The sequence below is a fragment of the Heteronotia binoei genome, chromosome 20 (assembly GCF_032191835.1).
Source record: "Heteronotia binoei isolate CCM8104 ecotype False Entrance Well chromosome 20, APGP_CSIRO_Hbin_v1, whole genome shotgun sequence".
Lineage (NCBI taxonomy): Eukaryota > Metazoa > Chordata > Lepidosauria > Squamata > Gekkonidae > Heteronotia > Heteronotia binoei.
The window spans coordinates 11,390,889-11,409,524 of NC_083242.1; the positions used below are offsets into that span (position 1 = coordinate 11,390,889).

At 51.3% G+C, this 18,636-nt stretch overlaps 1 protein-coding gene across 1 annotated transcript in view; it reads left to right on the top strand.

Moving 5' to 3' along the window:
• The window catches only part of LOC132588590 (E3 ubiquitin-protein ligase RNF216-like), a 285,209-nt gene extending 267,032 nt beyond the window's left edge, over positions 1–18,177 (top strand). The window contains exons 11-17 of the mRNA XM_060261021.1: positions 7,612–7,749; positions 8,963–9,111; positions 11,534–11,642; positions 12,764–12,871; positions 13,047–13,138; positions 17,745–17,898; positions 18,139–18,177. Of these exons, the coding sequence (XP_060117004.1) occupies positions 7,612–7,749; positions 8,963–9,111; positions 11,534–11,642; positions 12,764–12,871; positions 13,047–13,138; positions 17,745–17,898; positions 18,139–18,177 (789 nt within the window). The remainder of the gene's footprint in view (positions 1–7,611; positions 7,750–8,962; positions 9,112–11,533; positions 11,643–12,763; positions 12,872–13,046; positions 13,139–17,744; positions 17,899–18,138) is intronic.
• Positions 18,178–18,636: the final 459 nt, after the last annotated feature.

An 18,636-nucleotide genomic window follows, 5' to 3' on the forward strand; every position in this document is an offset into this window, starting at 1 on the left:
TAGTTTGCTCTTGAAATGGAATAGCCAAGACCCTTCCTCTCCCCCCTTGGTAGCTTTTGTTAGGGTAACCCAGCCGAGGCCCTTTGAACAGCGAGGGCGACTTGAGTCACGGAGCAAGCAAGAAAGGGAACTTGCAGGCTTTCCCAACCTTTCCCTCCTCACCCTTGCACGTGTCTCTTTGCCTTTCCGGGCTGCCCCTTCCGCACTGCTGCTCCAGGCGACGTGAAGATCGAAAAGCGCATGTACTTCTTGGAAAACAAGAGGCGGCACTGGAGGAGCTACGACCAGCTCGCTCTCCTCCCGGCGGTACAGCTGGAGTGGGAGTTTTACGAGCAGAAGGTGAAAGAAATGGCTGAGGTGAGTGGCGGGCCGGGCACTATGTCTGGGCCCTTGATGCGCCCTGCAGTTCATTGGCACTCTTTATCCCCATCTAGGCGACTCTGGGTCTTACCCAGAAGACCCAGCTGCTGCCTGTGCGCCAGCGTTGCATCGTTTCCAGGGGTGGGATTCTAGCAGGAGCTCCTTTGCATATTAGGCCACACACACCTCTGAGGTAGCCAATCCTCCAAGAGCTTCCAAAAAAAGAGCCTTGTCAGCTCTTGGAGGACTGGCTACCTCAGGGGTGTGTGTGGCCTAATATGGAAAGGTGCTCCTGCTAGAATTCCACCCCTGGTGGTTTCCCAGGCTAAATGCACAAAGGATAGAGGAACGAGCCAGACACTCTTGTCTGTTGTTTGCGCACAGCAGCCGCGATTGAATTGCGAGAAGAGCCCTGAAGGATCAGCAGCACTATGAAGAAGAAGATATTGGGTTTATATCCCGCCCTCCACTCCAAAGAGTCTCGGAGCGGCTCACAATCTCCTTTCCCTTCCTCCCCCACGACAGACACCCTGTCAAGTCCAGCAAAGCAGCCAACCAGTTTCCCCGGAGGGCACGGAGGCCGAAGGCTAACCCAGGCTAGCCCAATCTTGTCAGATCTCAGAAGCTAAGCAGGGTCGGCCTGGCTAGAACTTGGATGGGAGACCTCCAAGGAATACCAGGCATGGAGGCAGGCCATGTCCCCCACCACAGGCCAAGGCAGGGGTGGCCAAACTTGTGTAACATGAGAGCCACATAGAATAAATGTCAGATGTCTGAGAGCCCCAAGACATGAACATCAGATGTTTTGAGAGCTGTGAGACAAGAAAGGAAAGAAGGAAAATAGATGGGGTGGGAGGACGGGGAGAGAGATGGAAAAAGCAACTTTAACTCTAAATGCATTCTCCAAGCTGCCAGCTGGCTTGGCTTGGAGAAGTGATTTAAAGAGACAGATGCCTTCTCCAAGCCAGCCAGTAGGGCAGTGGGAGCTTCAAGAGCCACACAATATGTGTGAAAGAGCCACATGTGGCTCCTGAGCCACAGTTTGGCCACCTCTGGGCAGGGCTTTCCCCTGAGGCTTTCTGCTTCCAGACATGGAGGTTCCGTTGAGTCCCCAGGGCTAATAGCCAGCGACGTCCCTTTCTCCCTTGAATCCATTTCACCCCTTTTAAAAGCCATCCATCCTCACAGCCAACGCTACTTTTCAGGCCCTTTTGGAGCAAAGGAGAACTTACTTTTGCAGCTCCTGAATCCGTCGCCCGTCTGAAATGAGCCAAGCTCCTTGCCTGTCTTAACCGGTACAGTTTTGTGTAATAGGAAACCAGAGGGAGGCAAGGAGGGGCCGCGGCTTACTGGGAGAGCCTCTGTTTGGCACACAGAAGGTCCCGGGTTCAGTCCCCGGAATCTCCAGTTAAAAAGGGACCAGGCAGTTGGTGACGGGGAAGGCTCTGGAGAGCTGCTGCTTGTTAGAGCTGCCGCCCTGAGCCTGCCTTGGCGGGGAGGATGGGGTATAAATAAAAATTTATTATTATTATTATAGCGCAGACAGCGCTTAAAAGGGTCTGATTCAGGTTAAGGCAGCTTCCGGCGTGTTCATTTGAGGTGTCTGTGAGCCTGTGTCTGTCTCTTTGCAGCATGCGGATTTCCTCCTCGCCCTGCAAATGAATGAGGAGCAGTATCAAAAAGTAAGTAGACTTGTTTGCCCAGAGAGAAGTCGTTCCCACGGCACCTTCATTCCACACTCGCAGGAAGCGATCTTCCAATCGCGGCCCCGCCAAGACTCGTTTAGCCCCTTCTGTTGCAAACCGAGCCCGTGTCTAGCACGCCCGGGGGTTGTGTTTCCTTCAGGCCACCCTGGTTTGATTCGACTGCAAGGAAATGGTCGATCCTCCGTGTTCTTGTTTGCTTGGGGGTTTTCTTCCTCTCTCCAAGATACGCTGATGAAAAGCGACATCCGCGATACTGCAGCCTAACAGTGGCAGGGCTGAATCGCTGGCTGTTTTGTCCCGTCCTGTCACGTAGCCTAGCCAGCCTTCCCCGGTAGCCGTGGGGCCCAGCTCAAAGTTGAGATCAGCAACGCTTTGTTTTGATCAGCTGGATGGAAATCCAGCGGCAGCTGCTGCACCAGGGCTGGCCAAACTCGCTTAACATAAGAGCCACAGAGAATAAATGTCAGATGTTTGAGAGTCACAAGACATGAATGTCACATGTTTGAGGGGGAGGAAGGCAAATAGATGGGAGAGGGAGGAGGGGAGAGAGGTGGAAAGGAAGCAACTTTAACTTTAAATGCATTTTCCAAGTTGCCAGCTGGCTTGGCTTGGAGAAGTGATTTAAAAAGACAAAGGCCTTCTCCAAGCTGGCCGATGGGGTGGTGGGGGCTTCAAGAGCCACACAATATGTGTGAAAGAGCCATATTTATTTATCTAAGATTTATATCCCGCCCTTCCCACTAGGTGGCTCAGGGCGGCTTACAACATATAAAACTAACATAAAATCTAAAATTAAGCATTAAAATCAACATTTCATAAGTTATAGTTAAAAATCTAAACATTTGTTATATACATAGACATTGAAATCACAAAGCGGACCTACAGCTACACTCATCGGTTGCATGTTCAATATTCGATGTTCCGTGTTCGATGTTCAGTACTCAGTGTTCTGTGCCGATTAGTTGTGGGCCAGCCGGAAGAGGGATGTCTTACAGGCCCTGCGGAATTGGGTAAGATCCCGCAGGGCCCTTACCTCTTCCGACAGCTGGTTCCACCAAGATGGAGCCCTTACGGAGAAGGCCCGGTCTCTTGTAACTTTCAAACAGGCTTCCTTTGGCCCGGGGACGACCAGGAGGTTTTGGGTCCCCGATTTTAGTGCTCGCTGGGGAACATGTGGGAAGAGACGGTCCCTCAGGTGGCTCCCGAGCTGCAGTTTGGCCACCCTTGTGCTAGACCAAACAGATGTTCAGAGCCTGAGCGTCATCAGCTACAGAGGGAGCTTTGAGTCTTGGAAGCTCATCTGGAGCAGAGGTCCATCAGTGGCTATTAGCCACAGGGTATAGATGGAATTCTCTGTCTGGGGCAAATGATGCTCTGTATTCGTGGTGCTCGGGAGGGGCAACAGTGTGAGGACTTCTGGTGTCCTGGCCTCGCTGGTGGACCTCCTGATGGCACCTGGGGGTTTTTGGCCGCTGTGACACAGAGTGTTGGGCTGGATGGGGCATTGGCCTGATCCGACATGGCTTCTCTTATAAAATCTCATTGGTCTCTAAGACTGGATTTGAGTCCGATAGGACTTTGGGGATGAACCAAATTTCCAGGGCACAACTTTGAAGACTCAGCGCTCCCTTCGGCAGATGATCTCTAAGGTGCTTCTCTCCTCGGTCTACTGCAGACCAACACGGCTCCCCTCTGAAGCTTTAGGGCTTTTTCTTCTTTTTTTTTTAATGTTCACCTTCCAACTTCTTTATTGAATGGAAAGCAGCCAGCAACATAATTGAAGCAGGCGGCAAAGCATCCGATTGCCCCAGGCTGTCTTCTGGGAATCACAGCAGAGCCCTGATCTGGGTGGCCCAAGTCAGCCTGATCTCATCACATCTCAGAAGCTAAGCAGGGCCAGCCCTGGGAAGTACTCGAATGGGAATACCAGCAGTCAGGAGGGCAGGGGCAGGCGATAGAGCCACTTCTCTGAGTGTTCAAGCCCTGCTAGGGGTTGTCCGAAGTCAGGTAGGACTTCCAGACATGCAGACACACAAAAGTGTAAACGGGGGGGGCGGGGCGGGGGGAGGGGACGAAGACTTATAGCAGGCAGTTGTGAAGTGCTGTTGGTCATAAGAACATAAGAGAAGCCATGTTAGATCAGGCCAATGGCCCATCCAGTCCAACACTCTGAGTCACAGAAGAAACATAAGAGAAGCCATGTTGGATCAGGCCAATGGCCCATCCAGTCCAACACTCTGTGTCACATAAGAACATAAGAGAAGCCATGTTGGATCAGGCCAATGGCCCATCCAGTCCAACACTCTGTGTCACATAAGAACATAAGAGAAGCCATGTTGGATCAGGCCAATGGCCCATCCAGTCCAACACTCTGTGTCACATAAGAACATAAGAGAAGCCATGTTGGATCAGGCCAGTTGCCCCTCCAGTCCAACACTCTGTGTGACATAAGAACATAAGAGAAGCCATGTTGGATCAGGCCAATGGCCCATCCAGTCCAACACTCTGTGTCACATAAGAACATAAGAGAAGCCATGTTGGATCAGGCCAATGGCCCATCCAGTCCAACACTCTGTGTCACATAAGAGAAGCCATGTTGCATCAGGCCAATGGCCCATCCAGTCCAACACTCTGTGTCACATAAGAACATAAGAGAAGCCATGTTGCATCAGGCCTATGGCCCATCCAGTCCAACACTCTGTGTCACATAAGAACATAAGAGAAGCCATGTTGCATCAGGCCTATGGCCCATCCAGTCCAACACTCTGTGTCACATAAGAACATAAGAGAAGCCATGTTGGATCAGGCCAATGGCCCATCCAGTCCAACACTCTGTGTCACAGTGTGGCAAAAAAATTTTTATATATTCACACACACTGTGGCTAATAGCCACTGATGGACCTCTGCTCCATATTTTTATCTAAACCCCTCTTGAAGCTGGCTATGCTTGTGGCCGCCACCACCTCCTGTGGCAGTGAATTCCACATATTAATCAACCTTTGGGTGAAGAAGTACTTCCTTTTATCTGTTTTAACCTGTCTGCTCAGCAATTTCATCGAATGCCCACGAGTTCTTGTATTGTGAGAAGTGGTCCAGCGTGTTTCCAGTAGAAGAGCTTGTCCCAGATGAGAAAAGCAATAATAAATGGGGGTGACAGTTTAAAACAGTTTGTGAGAAATGGACACTTAGGCAAAAAATATTCTACTATTAATCATATTATGAAATAATGGAGTCCAATGCAGTGGTCTTATATAGCCCAGTTCGAAACAAAGGCCCTAGGTGCTTTTTTTACTTCGTTTCAATTTTTTCTTCCACGGTGGTTAGGGCTCTTCAATCGATTTATATCCAGGACGTCAATTGTATGCAACTTAAGTGGTGATATTTCTGCTGCTGTGCAATGTATACTTTTCTTTGAGATATTCTTCTCTATCTCCTACTTTTTTCTTGCATGAACTAAGGAATCAAGCCTCTTTTTCCTCTGGGGAAAAAAGTCCATCTTTTTTTCTCTGGGAAAAAAAAAAGTCCAGAAAAGGGCAACTAAAATGATTAAAGGTTTGGAACACTTTCCCTATGAAGAAAGGTTAAAACGCTTGGGGCTCTTTAGCTTGGAGAAACGTCGACTGCTCCCTTCCTGGAACGCGACGACCTAGCAACTGTGATCCACGCAACGGTCACCTCAAGACTAGACTACTGCAATGCCCTCTACATGGGGCTGCCCTTGTGCGAACGCGAAGACTTCAGGTAGTGCAGAACGCAGCGGCCAGGCTGTTGATGGGACTACCTAGGTGGGAACATGTGCGGCGGTGCTGCGGGATCTGCATTGGCTACCGGTCGTCTACCGCGTTCGGTATAAGGTGCTGGTTATTACCTTTAAAGCCCTATATGGCCGAGGACCTGCCTACCTCAGGGACCGCCTCTCCCCATATATCCCCAGGAGAGCGTTAAGATCTAGCTCCCAAAACCTCCTACAAATCCCTGGGCCAAGAGAGGCTAGAATGAAGATAACTCGGGAGCAAGCCTTCTCATTAGTGGCCCCGCGCTGGTGGAATCAACTCCCAGAGGGGGTGCGAGCCCTGCGGGACCTGAACCAGTTCCGCAGGGCTTGCAAAACCTCTCTTTTCCAACTCGCATTTGAATTAGGACCAGACTAACTTGATAAAATCATTCTAACTCTAGCCATCTTATGTTGTAACTGAAGCTGATAATATGTAATTGTGACACCAGAAATTATAGCACCTATTTTTATGTATTTTAATCTATATATGTAATTGTATTGTATTCATAATGTCTATCTGCTTTTAATTGAATCATGACGTAGTCATGTCTGTGAGCCGCCCTGAGCCCGCCTTTTGGTGGGGGAGGGGCGGGATATAAAATAAAATTTATTTATTATTTATTTATTTATACATGAGAGAGGTTTGCAAGATTATGCATGGGATGGAGAAGGTAGAGAAAGAAGGACTTTTCTCCCTTTCTCACAATACGAGCTCATGGGCATTCAATGAAATTGCTGAGCGGTCGGGTTAGAATGGATAAAAGGAAGTCCTTCTTCACCCAAAGGGTGATTAACATGTGGAATTCACTGCCACAGGAGGTGGTAGCGGCTTCAAGCATAGCCAGCTTCAAGAGGGGATTGGATAAAAATATGGAGCAGAGGTCCATCAGTGGCTATTAGCCACAGCATATTGTTGGAACTCTGTCTGAGGCAGTGATGCTCTGAATTCTTGGTGCTGTGGGGGGGGGGGCAAGTGGAAAGGGCTTCTAGCCCTACTTGTGAACCTCCTGATGGTACTCGGGGGGGTGGTGGTGGTTTGGCCTCTGTGTGACACAGAGTGTTGGACTGGATGGGCCATTGGCTTGATCCAACATGGCTTCTCTTATGTTCTAAGCTGTAGAGTCTTGTGAGCAAAAATCCTGCTTTGTGAGCTACTGACATTCAAGTTGTGAGTTGTGAGCAAAAATCCTGCTTTGTGAGCTACTGACATTCAAGTTGTGAGTCTTGTGAGCAAAAATCCTGCTTTGTGAGCTACTGACATTCAAGTTGTGAGTCTTGTGAGCAAAAATCCTGCTTTGTGAGATACTGACATTCAAGTTGTGAGTCTTGTGAGCAAAAATCCTGCTTTCTGAGCTACTGACATTCAAGTTGTGAGTCTTGTGAGCAAAAATCCTGCTTTGTGAGATACTGACATTCAAGTTGTGAGTCTTGTGAGCAAAAATCCTGCTTTGTGAGCTACTGACATTCAAGTTGTGAGCTACTGCATAAACTAGTGTGCTCTGGGGGTCATCCTTCCTGAGCGAAGACAAAAAATGTGTGAACGAGAGGTTAAAAACCTGTGCGCTAGCTCACGCTCTCTCAGCTTAGAGGGAACACTGCCGGTGAGGTAGGGGACGGCGGAGAGATCTGAGAGAAGCGGGACTGGCCCAAGCTTACCCAGCTGGCTGCTCGTGGAAGAGGAGTGGGGAATCGAACCCGGGTCCTCCCGATTAGAACTGTGGCTTCCTTTCAGAGCGGGGATTAATCTCCGGGGAAACTTTGCTTCGGCAGGACGGCCAGATGATAGAGTGCCGGTGCTGCTACGGGGACTTCGCGTTCGAGAAGCTGACTCAGTGTGCTGACGGCCACTTGTTCTGCAAAGAATGCCTGATCAAGTACGCTCAGGAGGCCGTGTTCGGCGCCGGCAAGGTGAGGATGCCCTGGGGGGAGCAGGGAAGTCGGAGCTGTTGTGTAGACCCCCGGGGAAGAATACAAAACAGCAATGGAAAGGGTGGTCTTTAGGGAAGACTGTCCTGGGACCCGCTTTGAAGATTCGGGACCCACGTTGGGGTCCTGGCCCTGTCACACAGCAGGGGCCTAGGAGGGTCACCATTCTGGTAAGGGAGGGGCCAGAGCACCCAACCACTCCTGTCTTCCTTATTAGTAAATACTTAACTGTGACCAAGGAGACATGAGGACCCAAGCAGTATAACAACAACATTTTATTTACAGTACTCAGTGGGGAGGGACAGTGGCTCAGTGGCAGAGCATCTGCTTGGTAAGCAGAAGGTCCCAGGTTCAATCTCCAGCATCTCCAACTAATAAGGGTCCAGGCAAGTAGGCATGAAAAACCTCAGCTGGAGACCTTGGAGAGCCGCTGCCAGTCTGAGTTAGACAGTACTGACTTTGATGGACCGAGGGTCTGATTCAGTAGAAGGCAGCTTCATTTGTTCATATGTTCTTTGGGGAGGGATGGTGGCTCAGTGGTAGAGCATTTGCTTGGTAAGCAGAAGGTCCCAGGTTCAGTACCTGGCATCTCCACCTAAAAAGGGTCCAGGCAAGTAGGTGTGAAAAACTTCAGCTTGAGACCCTGGAGAGCTGCTGCCAGTCTGAGTAGACAATACTGACTTTGATGGACTGAGGGTCTGATTCAGTAGAAGGCAGCTTCATATGTTCATAATAAGTGGGTAAAAACAGTGAAATATATATGCAGTAAAGGTGAGTGCAAATAAACAGAAGACCTGACGCAACTAACTAGATGTTCCCCGCTCTAACACCAAACTCACCCCCTTGGGTAAGGGATCTCTCCTGCAGCCTTTTCCAGAGAGGACCTCCCTGCCTGCAGCCTCTCCAGGAAAGAACACACCCTGTCTGTACTTGGCCCTTTTATGCTCTCCTCCCAGGTCCCACCTCTCTCTGGGCCAGTTTTCCTTTCTAAACCTTGCCACCCAATCAGAGGGGATCTGGGAAATGAAGGCTTTCTGTAGTAACTCCTAGGCAGGCTTCTCCGGAGCCTAGAGGCCTCACTAGGCCCAGGATCCCACAGGTTGGGAAGCACCGGACAATACGCAGGCGAGCGCAAACAGATTGACGCCTGACTTCCTGTGATCTCTGCTTCCCCCCCCCCTCCTTCTGCGCACAGTCCGAGCTCAGCTGCATGGAAGGAAGCTGCACGTGCTCGTTCCCGACCAGCGAGATAGAGAAGGTGCTTCCGGAGAGCATCCTCCACAAATACTACGAGCGGAAAGCCGAGGAGGAAGTGGCAGCCGCCTGTGCGGATGAGCTGGTCAGGTAAGTGGTGGCGGTTTGGCCGGGGTTGGGTCCCCAGCACCCCCCCCCCCGGGTCGCCAGACAATGTGGCCCATTTCCAGCCACATCCATGCTCAGCAGGGGGCCATCACCAGTCCTGGCTCCCTGTGGCATGCACCACTGCAAGACCAAATCCATTGCGTCTATAAGTTACAACGAAATGCTTTTTAAAAGTGTATCTTTTAAAACACGCACTGTCGCGATTCTTGAACAGGCGCTTAGTTTCCCTACGGCTTCTTGCTTTGTTCTGGCTCCCCTTTTAATTCTGCCTTCTTATTTCCCAAAAGAGCCCTGTGGCGCAGAGTGTTAAAGCTGCAGTACTGCAGCCCTAAGCTCTGCTCACAACCTGAGTTCGATCCCCGGCGGAAGCTGGGTTTTCAGGTATCTGGCTCGAGATTGACTCAGCCTTCCATCCTTCCGAGGTGGGTAAAATGAGGACCCAGCTTGCTGGGGGGAAAGTGTAGATCATTGGGGAAGGCAAGGGCAAACCACCCTGTAAAAAGTCTGCTGTGAAAACGTTGTGAAAGCAACGTCATCCCAGAGTTGGAAACGACTGGTGCTTGCACAGGGGACCTTTCCTTCCCTTTTTCCTTCTTATTTCTCATCTGGGAGAGCTGGGGAGAGTTTAATGGCTGCAGTAACCACCGCTCATTATTTGTATCGAGCAAAAACATGACGCTGTACTACAAGGGTCCCCAACAAGGAGCCCGTGGGCACTGCCGTGGCCCTCACCAGTTTGGTGTGGTGGTGAAGTGTGCGGACTCTTATCCGGAAGAACTGGGTTTGATTCCCCACTCCTCCACTTGCAGCTGCTGGAATGGCCTTGGGTCAGCTGTAGCTCTGGCAGGAGTTGTCCTTGAAAGGGCAGCTGCTGTGGGAGCCCTCTCAGCCCCACCCACCTCACAGGGGGTCTGTTGTGGGGGGAGAAGATATCGGAGATTGTAAGCCAGGCTGAGTCTCTGATTCAGAGAGAAGGGCGAGGTATCAATCAGCAGTCATCTTTTTCTTGTTATAGAATCCTTGCAAAGAAATCCAATAAATCCAAGTTTGTTTAAATTTGAGTCCAGCAGCCCCTTAAGAGACCAAGTTTTTCAGGGGAGAAGCTTTCGAGAGTCAAAACTCCCTTCATCAGACATGAGAAGGAACAGAGATCAGAGTCTTTTTATCCCAGACAGAAGGTAGGAGAGCCAGTTGGGTGTAGTGGTTGAGTGCACGGACTCTTATCTGGGAGAACCGGGTTTGATTCCCCACTCCTCCACTTGCAGCTGCTGGCATGGCCTTGGGTCAGCCATCGCTCTGGCAGAGGTTGTCCTTGAAAGGGCAGCTTCTGGGACAGCCCTCTCAGCCCCACCCACCTGACGGGGTCTGTATTGGGGGGAGAAGATATAGGAGATTGTGAGCCCCTCTGAGATTGAGTACAGGGCAGGATCAGGGCTTTTTTTTGTAACAGGAACTCATTTGCATATTAGGCCACACCCCACTCATGTAGCCAATCCTCCAAGAGCTTACAGGGCCTATTGTAAGCTCCTGGTGGATTGGCTCCATCAGGGGTGTGTGGCCTAATATGCAAAGGAGTTCCTGCTACAAAAAAAAGCCCTGGGCAGGATATAAATTCAATATCATCGTCATCATCTCCTCCTCCTCCTCCTCCTCCACTTTTTTGGTGCCCACGAGGTGTTTTTTAGGAAGCGAATGAGGACCCATGAAGCTTGTGCCCAGGTGGGCCTCTGATGGGCCGCACAGATTAAACGGCACCCTGTTCAGCAGATCCTTGTGTTACGGTGACAGCTGCTGCCCAAGCAACGTTTTTTAAAAAACCTGCACAGCCAATCAGAACCCTCGCCCCACCCACTTACCACAAAAGCTTGGAAGGCACCAGAAAAGTGTTAGACAACAAGAAAGAACAGAAGGAATTCAGTGTGGGAATAAACCCCCCCCTTCAACATCCTTAACTTGCAGAAAGTGGTGTTCATCCCTCTTTGACAGGGGCTTGCTGTAGGGTTGTTTTTGGAGTTAGGGGGCTGGGAAAAGAAGATTGGGAGGGCGAGGGGCGTCACTGACAAACCCCACTGGACGGTTTGAAGAAGGCAACAACTGCAGATTTATACCCCGCCCTTCTCCCTGAATCAGAGACTCAGAGCGGCTCACAATCTCCTATATCTTCTTCCCCCACAACAGACACCCTGTGAGGTGGGTGGGGCTGAGAGAGCTCTGACAGAAGCTGCCCTTTCAAGGACAACTCCTGCCAGAGCTATGGCTGACCCAAGGGCATTCCGGCAGGTGCAAGTGGAGTGGGGAATCAAACCCAGTTCCCCAAATCAGAGTCCACACACTTAACCAGTATGCCAAACTGGCTCTCAGCTGGTGCACAACACACTGACCTCTCTTTTGCCTTGCTCCACAGGTGTCCCTCCTGCAACTTCCCGGCTCTGCTGGACAAAGAGGTGAAGTGGTTCAGCTGCCCCAACCCTCGCTGCAGAAAGGTAAACCGGGCAGGGCGTCGGAGCAAGCAGGCTGGTTTCCGCCGCTGTTTACGGCCCCTAGGTTGAAAGCGGGCACCAGATTGTGAAAAAGGGGCTTTCTGCTGTAGTGGGTGTTTTAGGGCAGTCTCTGCTTTCTCCATTCTGTGCGTCTGTGTGTTTTTCTTGGTAGAAATTTGAGGGGATGGACCTGCTTGGTGTGGTGGTTAAGTGTGCAGACTCTTATCTGGGAGAACCAGGTTTGATTCTCCACTCCTCCACTTGCACCTGCTGGAATGGCCTTGGGTCAGCCATAGCTTTCATAGAAGCTGTCCTTGAAAGGGCAGCTGCTGGGAGAGCCCTCTCAGCCCCACCCACCTGTTTGTTGTGGGGCGGGGGGAAGGTAGAGGAGATTGTGACCGCTCTGAGATTCAGAATATAGGGCGGGATAGAAATCCAAAATCATCTTCTTCTTCTTCTGTAAAAAGCCAAATAGCCACCAGGGGGCACCATCGGCTCATCCACAGTCAGAACAGCTTCTGTTTTAACACTGAGCTGCATTTGCCTTGTACAAACCGGCTCTGGGTGTGTTTGTGTGTGTGTATGCATGAGAGGGACTGTAATGGATTCAGACTTATCTGGAGGCATTTTCCTAAAACCAGAAATCCAGATAGGTGGTTGAAAAAGTACTATATCATTTGGTGGCAGACCGGGGGGTGGGGGGGGATATTAAGTTTAGTACAAAACCTGCAAACGGTTGTATGCGCTCAGGAGCAGACCGTAATGCTTTTAATATAACTTCCGGTTAGACTGCTGTAATATGTTTTGTATGGGGCCACCCTTGAAGGCAACTTGGCAACTGCGGCCGGTCCAGAATTCAGCAGAGTGCCTCTTGTTTGGGAGCGGGCATTTTATGCATGCAGCGTCGCATTCATTTACGGCCGCAATGCAATCGCAGTCTTTCAAATCCCTCCACGCCTGGGGAGCCACATCCTTGAAGGACAGCCTTGTCTCCTGATACGTGCTCCCATGCCCGTGGGGGGCTAGCACACGGTCATCTTTTGGCGATTGCAGCTTTCCCAGTGGCCGCCCCCACAGGCTGGTCTGTCGGCGGGCAGACCAGGGCCTCATGGGGCCTGGCCCCCTGACAGCTTTGGGTGGCCCCTCACCTTCAGGCTGCTGCCTCCTTCCTGAGTGATTTAAATCACATGGGCAGGCTCGTCTGCCTAACGTGGCCGGAGCAAAGGCAAGCAGGCGGCTCCATGCCAGCAGGCAGCCTTCAGGTAAGGGCGCACTGCGCAGCTGGCTCTGTGAGGGGAGGGCGGGAAAGCGGAGGCGACGACGGGAACCTTTGCTACAGAGGAAGGTGTGGGAGGGAGGGGAAAGAACTTGCCAGCTACAGAAGGACTGAGAGACACCCGTGGTGCTGCTTGCGCTCCTCCTCCTCCCTGTCTGCAGGGGGCTGGGGAGAGCAGCCACCCGCTCTGCCAACGATCTGGAAGCCGAGCAAAAGAGCTTCATTCTTGTACGGGTTTGGAAAACCAGAAGGAGTGGGGGGGGGTCTTATTGAACCAGGTTCCCTCGGAGATGTAGAGGTGGCCTTTTGCGGTGGAGTTGGAAGACCCCGTGTTCTTGTGTTGCAAAACCACGGGGCGTATTTCTGCAGTCGTGTATGGATGCTTAAGGGGTCTCGAAGCTTTTTTTTTTTTTTGTACGGTAATTTGAAAATTGTTTACCTTGTACTTTGTATGTGGCTCTTGCGACCAAAGAAGCAAGGCTATATGTCCTTAAACGAGTTTAAACCATATTGTGTGGCTCTCTGTCTAGGGCAGTGATGCTCTGAGGCAGTGATGCTCTATCTGAGGCAGTGATGCTCTGTCTGGGGCAGTGATGCTGTATCTGAGGCAGTGATGCTCTGTCTGGGGCAGTGATGCTGTATCTGAGGCAGTGATGCTGTGTCTGGGGCAGTGATGCTGTGTCTGGGGCAGTGATGCTGTATCTGAGGCAGTGATGCTCTGTCTGGGGCAGTGATGCTCTGTCTGGGGCAGTGATGCTGTTTCTGGGGCAGTGATGCTCTGTCTGGGGCAGTGATTCTGGGGCAGTGATGCTCTATCTGAGGCAGTGATGCTCTGTCTGGGGCAGTGATGCTCTGTCTGGGGCAGTGATGCTCTATCCAAGGCAGTGATGCTCTGTCTGGGGCAGTGATGCTGTTTCTGGGCCAGTGATGCTCTGTCTGAGGCAGTGATGCCCTGTCTGGGGCAGTGATGCCCTGTCTGGGGCAGTGATGCTCTATCTGAGGCAGTGATGCTCTGTCTGGGGCCGTGATGCTCTGTCTGGGGCCGTGATGCCCTGTCTGGGGCAGTGATGCTGTTTCTGGGGCAGTGATGCTCTATCTGAGGCAGTGATGCTCTGTCTGGGGCAGTGATGCTCTGTCTGAGGCAATGATGCTCTGTCTGAGGCAGTGATGCTCTGTCTGGGGCAGTGATGCTGTATCTGGGGCAGTGATGCTCTGTCTGAGGCAGTGATGCTCTGTCTGGGGCAGTGATGCTCTGTCTGGGGCAGTGATGCTCTGTCTGAGGCAATGATGCTCTGTCTGGGGCAGTGATGCTCTGTCTGAGGCAATGATGCTCTGTCTGAGGCAATGATGCTCTGTCTGGGGCAGTGATGCTCTGTCTGAGGCAATGATGCTCTGTCTGAGGCAATGATGCTCTGTCTGAGGCAGTGATGCTCTGTCTGGGGCAGTGAAGCTCTCTCTGAGGCAATGATGCTCTCTCTGAGGCAGTGATGCTCTGTCTGAGGCAATGATGCTCTGTCTGAGGCAATGATGCTCTGTCTGGGGCAGTGATGCTCTGTCTGAGGCAATGATGCTCTGTCTGAGGCAATGATGCTCTGTCTGAGGCAGTGATGCTCTGTCTGGGGCAGTGAAGCTCTCTCTGAGGCAATGATGCTCTCTCTGAGGCAATGATGCTCTCTCTGAGGCAGTGATGCTCTGTCTGAGGCAGGGATGCTCTGTCTGAGGCAGGGATGCTGTGTCTGGGGCAGGGATGCTGTGTCTGGGGTGGTGATTCTCTTTCTGGGGCAGTGATGCTGTGTCTGGGGTAGTGATGCTCTATCTGGGGCAGTGATGCTCTGTCTGAGGCAATGATACTCTGTCTGGGGCGGTTATGCTCTGTCTGAGGCAATGATACTCTGTCTGGGGCAGTGATGCTCTGTTTTCTGGGTGCCTGGGGGGCACAGTGGGAGGGCTTCAAGTGTCCTGGCCTCACTGTTGGACCTCCTGATGGCACCTGGGGGTTTTTTGGCCACTGTGTGACACGGAGTGTTGGACTGGATCAATGTTCCCTCTAAGCTGCAGAGTCTTGTGAGCAGAAATTCTACTTTGTGAGTTACTGGAATTAAAGTTGCGAGCTACTGACCTTAAAGTTGTGGGATACTGCATAAATTATTGTGCTCTGGGGCCATTTTTCCTGTTAAGGCAAAAATGTGTGAGCTGGAGGCTAAAAACCTGTGAGCTAGCTCACACTAACTCAGCTTAGAGGGAACACTGGACTGGATCAGCCATTGGCCTGATCCAACATGGCATCTCTTATGTTCTTGAAGCCGCCGTTGCCCCACTGACTGCCTTTAAATCTCTTCTCCAAGCCAAGCCAGCCAGTGGCTTGGAGAATGCATTTAAAGTTGCTTTCTTTCTATCTCTCCTTCCCTCACTCCATTTTCCTCCCTTCCTTCCTTCCCTCCCTCCCTCCCTCCGATGTTCATGTGTTGTGGCTCTCAAGCATCTGACGTTTATTCTGTGTGGCTCTTATGTTAAGCAACTTTGGCCAAGCCGGGTCTAAGCTATAAAATAAACGAGGGGCAGTTGTGTGTGAATTTCACTTTCTCTCTCTCTGCAAGAATCTTAATGCGCTGGTGGGTTTGTGTCTTTAAACACACTAACCGTGACCATCTTTGCTGGAAAAAGCTGGAGCGGGGAAAGCCCCCTTGTATCAAGCAGCAGGCGGAACATGCTTGAGCGTCAGGCGTCCCAGCCACAGAGGGACTGACTGGAGCCCAGGGGCGTCACTCAATCGTCATGAGGGCCAGATCTGACATAAAAGAGACCTTGTTGGGCTGGGCCATGTCTGGTTGGGCAGAGCCATGTCGGGCCAGGCCAAGTGTGTACCCATTTAAGATTAGGTAGCTGAGATATAGAAGAGCCCCGTGGCGCAGAGTGTTAAAGCTGCAGTACTGCAGTCGGAGCCCTCTGCTCGCGATGTGAGTTTGATTCCAGCGGAAGCTGGGTTCAGGTAGCCGGCTCCAGGTTGACTCAGCCTTCCATCCTTCCAAGGTGGGTAAAATGAGTCCCCAGCTTGCTGGGGGGGAAAGTGTAAAAGACTGGGGAAGGCAATGACAAACCACCCCATAAAAAGTCTGCCAGGAAAACATGAGAGCAACGTCACCCCAGAGTCGGAAACGACTGGTGCTTGCGCAGGGGACTACCTTTTTACCTTTAGCTGAGATATAAATTTTATAAAGAACACAGACAAACAAATATATATATATATATATATATTTTTTTTTTTAAAAGCATGCTTAAAATGTTAGCACTCTTTGGTCTTAAAGGTGCTTTCTTTGTATTTCCCCCCATGGGATCTGTCACGTTCTCCGGGTGCAGGCAGGCAGGAGTCCAAAGCCAGTCCAAGGTCAAAGTCCAGGAAGTCAAGCAGGAGCCAGGTCACCAATGCAGAATCACAAACCGGAATCAGAAGTCAGTGTCCAAAAGCCACAAGGTCAGGGTGCCAAGGAAATCAAGCAGGTCAGGATCAGGAATCCGGAAGGAGGGTGGATGCAAGCCAGAGAGTAGACTTGTTGCTTCCGCAAGGTTACCAGGTCCTGGGTGGGAGCTATATGGGAGTCTCAATCAGCCTGCTCCCTGGGTGGCAGTGACTCTGCTAGAACTCAGGGCTGAGAGATATGAAACATCGGCGTGTCTCATGTCTTCACTCTGAAAGTTCTTTCCGGAGCCTGCTTCGAACTCTTGAGATGGGAGGAGGAGAACTCGGAGGGGATTGATCGTCAACAGCTGACACTGGTGCCAGGAGAGTGATTGATGGGCCAGCTGCTGTTTGTTCAGCTGAGGAACTGGCTGGCAACTCTTCCAGGTCTGTTAACCCTTCCAGCTCCTCCTCGTCAGGGCTCATGACAGGATCCAGGGAACTGGGCAAAGGAAGCTCTGGGTCTTCCCTTCCTCCCCTGTGGACTGAATGGAGGAGGAGTCTCAGTCAATAGAAGGAAGAGAGACTTGGCTCAGTAGCTCTGCTGCGTGATTGAGAGAGCATTGCAAAGCAAGCTATTCCTCCTCAGCTAATGGAGAAAATAGAGGTTTTGGTCTGTAGCTCCTGTGCAGATGAGCAGGCCTTGCAAAGCAAGCTGTGATGCAGAAGGAAGCGAGAGAGAGGGAGAAGGAAGCAGAGGACAGCCAGTTGCTCGAGAGGCTGATAGGAGCCCTACAGGGGCCTGATTTGGCCCCCAAACTATATGTTTGACACCCCTGCTCTACCCCATACTAAAGGCTCAAACGGCTTAGCCACATGGGCACGTCTGAGTGGTGCTTCTCGGTGCCTCCGTTCTCCCGGCAGCTCTTAAGCAAAAGTAATGGACGACAGGATAGAACCTCCACGTTCAGGGATGGTGTATCTCCAGGTCAGGGTGGTCATGCAACATCTGCCTTGTAAATTTCAGAAACGGGGAGCTGGAATAAAAGGGGTCTTTGCTTATAAGCTTAAGAGCCCCGTGGCGCAGAGTGTTAAAATTGCAGTCCTGCAGTCCTAAGCTCTGCTCACGACCTGAGTTCGATCCCTGGCGGAAGCTGGGTTTTCAGGTAGCCGGCTCGAGGTTGACTCAGCCTTCCATCCTTCCGAGGCCGGTAAAATGAGTCCCCAGTTTGCTGGGGGAAAAGTGTAGATAACTGGGGAAGGCAAGGGCAAACCACCCCATAAAAGGTCTGCCGTGAAAACCTTGTGAAAGCAATGTCACCCCAGAGTTGGAAACGGCTGGTGCCTGCACAGGGGACCTTTCCTTTCCTTGCTTGTAAGGCAATATTTCCCCCTCCCTTTGAAATCTGCTTCTCTCCTTCAGCCATTCATATGATCACAGGCCCATTTTTTCTTCTCCTAGCTGTCAGCCTTCACAGAAGCTGACAGGGGTTCAGCCTCCCCCCCCCCACCCCAGAAACATGGCATACGATTGGCTCATGCAGCCCCTGCCCGCGTGCAGGGAAGCTCGACTTGCTGACAGCTGCATTTTCCTTGCCAGCATCGGTTCAAACTCTGTATATTGCAGGAGTGGGGGGGAAGCGGTCTGGGGGCCTTCTTTGCAGTCTCAGCCCAGAGCACTGCAGCGTTTTTTTCCCAGTGAAGCTGAGAGACGGGGAGGGGGGACGTGCCGGGGATACAGTTGGCATGGTGACGGCCCTCCGGGTTGCCGGGGAAGGAGGCGAGGGCTTGAAGCGTAATGGCGTGGAATCCCAGAGGGTTGCATCTGCTTTTTTTTTTTTGCCATTCTTGTGCAGAACGTTCTTCCAGGTGTAAAAGCATCCAGGAAACGATGATTTTTTAAAAATAAATAAATAAATTCTCCTTTCCTGTGAAATGGTTTGGTCTCTGAACAGGTGGCGCAGAGCTTTCATGGCAGACCTTTTACGGGGTGGTTTGCCCTGTGACTGGAAGGCGGGACGGTGGTTCAGTGGTAGAGCCTCTGCTTGGGAAGCAGAAGGTTCCAGGTTCAATCCCCGGCATCTCCAACTAAAAAGGGGTCCAGGCAAGTAGGCGTGAAAAACCTCAGCTTGAGACCCTGGAAAGCCGCTGCCAGTTCAAGTAGACAATACTAACTTGGTTCAGTGGTAGAGCCTCTGCTTGGTAAGCAGAAAGTCCCAGGTTCAATCCCCGGGATCTCCAACTTAAAAGGGTCCAGGCAAGTAGGCATGAAAAACCTTAGCTTGAGACCCTGGAGAGTCGCTGCCAGTCCGAATAGACAATACTGACTTTGATGGACCCAGGATCTGATTCAG